Source organism: Pygoscelis adeliae, unplaced genomic scaffold, assembly GCF_000699105.1.
Source record: "Pygoscelis adeliae isolate BGI_AS28 unplaced genomic scaffold, ASM69910v1 Scaffold114, whole genome shotgun sequence".
Taxonomy (NCBI): domain Eukaryota; kingdom Metazoa; phylum Chordata; class Aves; order Sphenisciformes; family Spheniscidae; genus Pygoscelis; species Pygoscelis adeliae.
In genome coordinates, this window is record NW_008824587.1 from 3,668,223 (window position 1) to 3,669,274 (window position 1,052).

General features: G+C 64.8%; 1 protein-coding gene across 1 annotated transcript in view; it reads right to left on the reverse strand.

Moving 5' to 3' along the window:
- Positions 1–1,052, reverse strand: part of LAMC3 (laminin, gamma 3) — a gene marked incomplete at its 5' end in the record, with an annotated part of 19,111 nt that overhangs the window by 11,334 nt on the left and 6,725 nt on the right. The window contains 3 exons of the mRNA XM_009322180.1: positions 247–383; positions 730–828; positions 909–1,052. Coding sequence (XP_009320455.1) covers positions 247–383; positions 730–828; positions 909–1,052 — 380 coding nt within the window. The remainder of the gene's footprint in view (positions 1–246; positions 384–729; positions 829–908) is intronic.

Genomic DNA, 1,052 nt, shown 5'->3' on the forward strand with positions numbered 1-1,052 from the left:
GGTGCCAGAGAGAGCCAGCGAGAGCCCGTCCCCACGGAGCTGGGGGCAAAAGCAGAGGTTTAACAGCAAAATAGGGGTAAGCCAGAGAAATCACCCTCAGCCATCACCACCAGTCAACCCCAAAGGGGGATGCTCAGCCCCAGAGCAGGGTGCTCAGCCCCAGCCTTCCCAAACTGCTGGAGTTTTTTGGCTTGAGTTGGTGCAGCTCTGCCCTCCGTTTCACCTGGGGCTGGAGGGTTGTGGTACCTTGGCTGAAGTCGGAGCGGACATGGGTCACCTCGTAGCTGTCTGCCGCCGTGCAGGCAGTGGAGTGGCCGTAGCAGAAGCAGCTGGTGCAGCCGGCAGGGTTGTGGGGCTGCAGGTTAAACCAGCCTGGCTGGCACCTGGGCATGGGGAGGAAACAGGAGCACAGGGCATGGGGCAGGCAGAGCCGTGGGGGACCACAGCAGCATCCCAGGGGGGACACCAGTGGCAGCTCTGAGTGAGCCCAGTCCCAGTGGTCCAGAGGGATGCAGCCCCACGGCCTTGCCAGCCAGCCAGGGCCTCTGCAGGGAGCGACCTTGCAGGATTCCCATGGCATAGCCCCTGTGAGGGGTCATGTGTAGGGGCGGGGGAAGCAGCAATGCCCCGCAGGAGCGAAGACACTTGCCCTGCACCAACCAAGAAGCCGTGGCATTGATCCCAGCCTGGAAAGGGGCTGAGGTCTCATCCCCATCCCGCAGGGCTTACCTGTTGCACAAGTGCCCCTCCACCGTCTCCTTGCAGGTGCAATGCCCCGTGTTGGGGTCGCAGGTGCCCACACTGCCCACGGGGTCGCAGGCGCAGGGTCTGCAAGGGGCGAGACAAAGGTGCGAGGTGAGCCCCAGTCCCATCCCACTGCTCCTGCCTGGGGCCAGGCTCCTCCTCACCTGCAGCCGCCTTCGCTGAGGCTGTGGTAGCCGTCCTTGCAGCGCTCACACTTCCAGCCCGTGACATTGGCTTTGCAGAGGCAGGCCCCTGAGCTGTCGCACTGGGGCTGCAGGGAGCCTGCGGGGACCCCGGCCAGCCCCGGT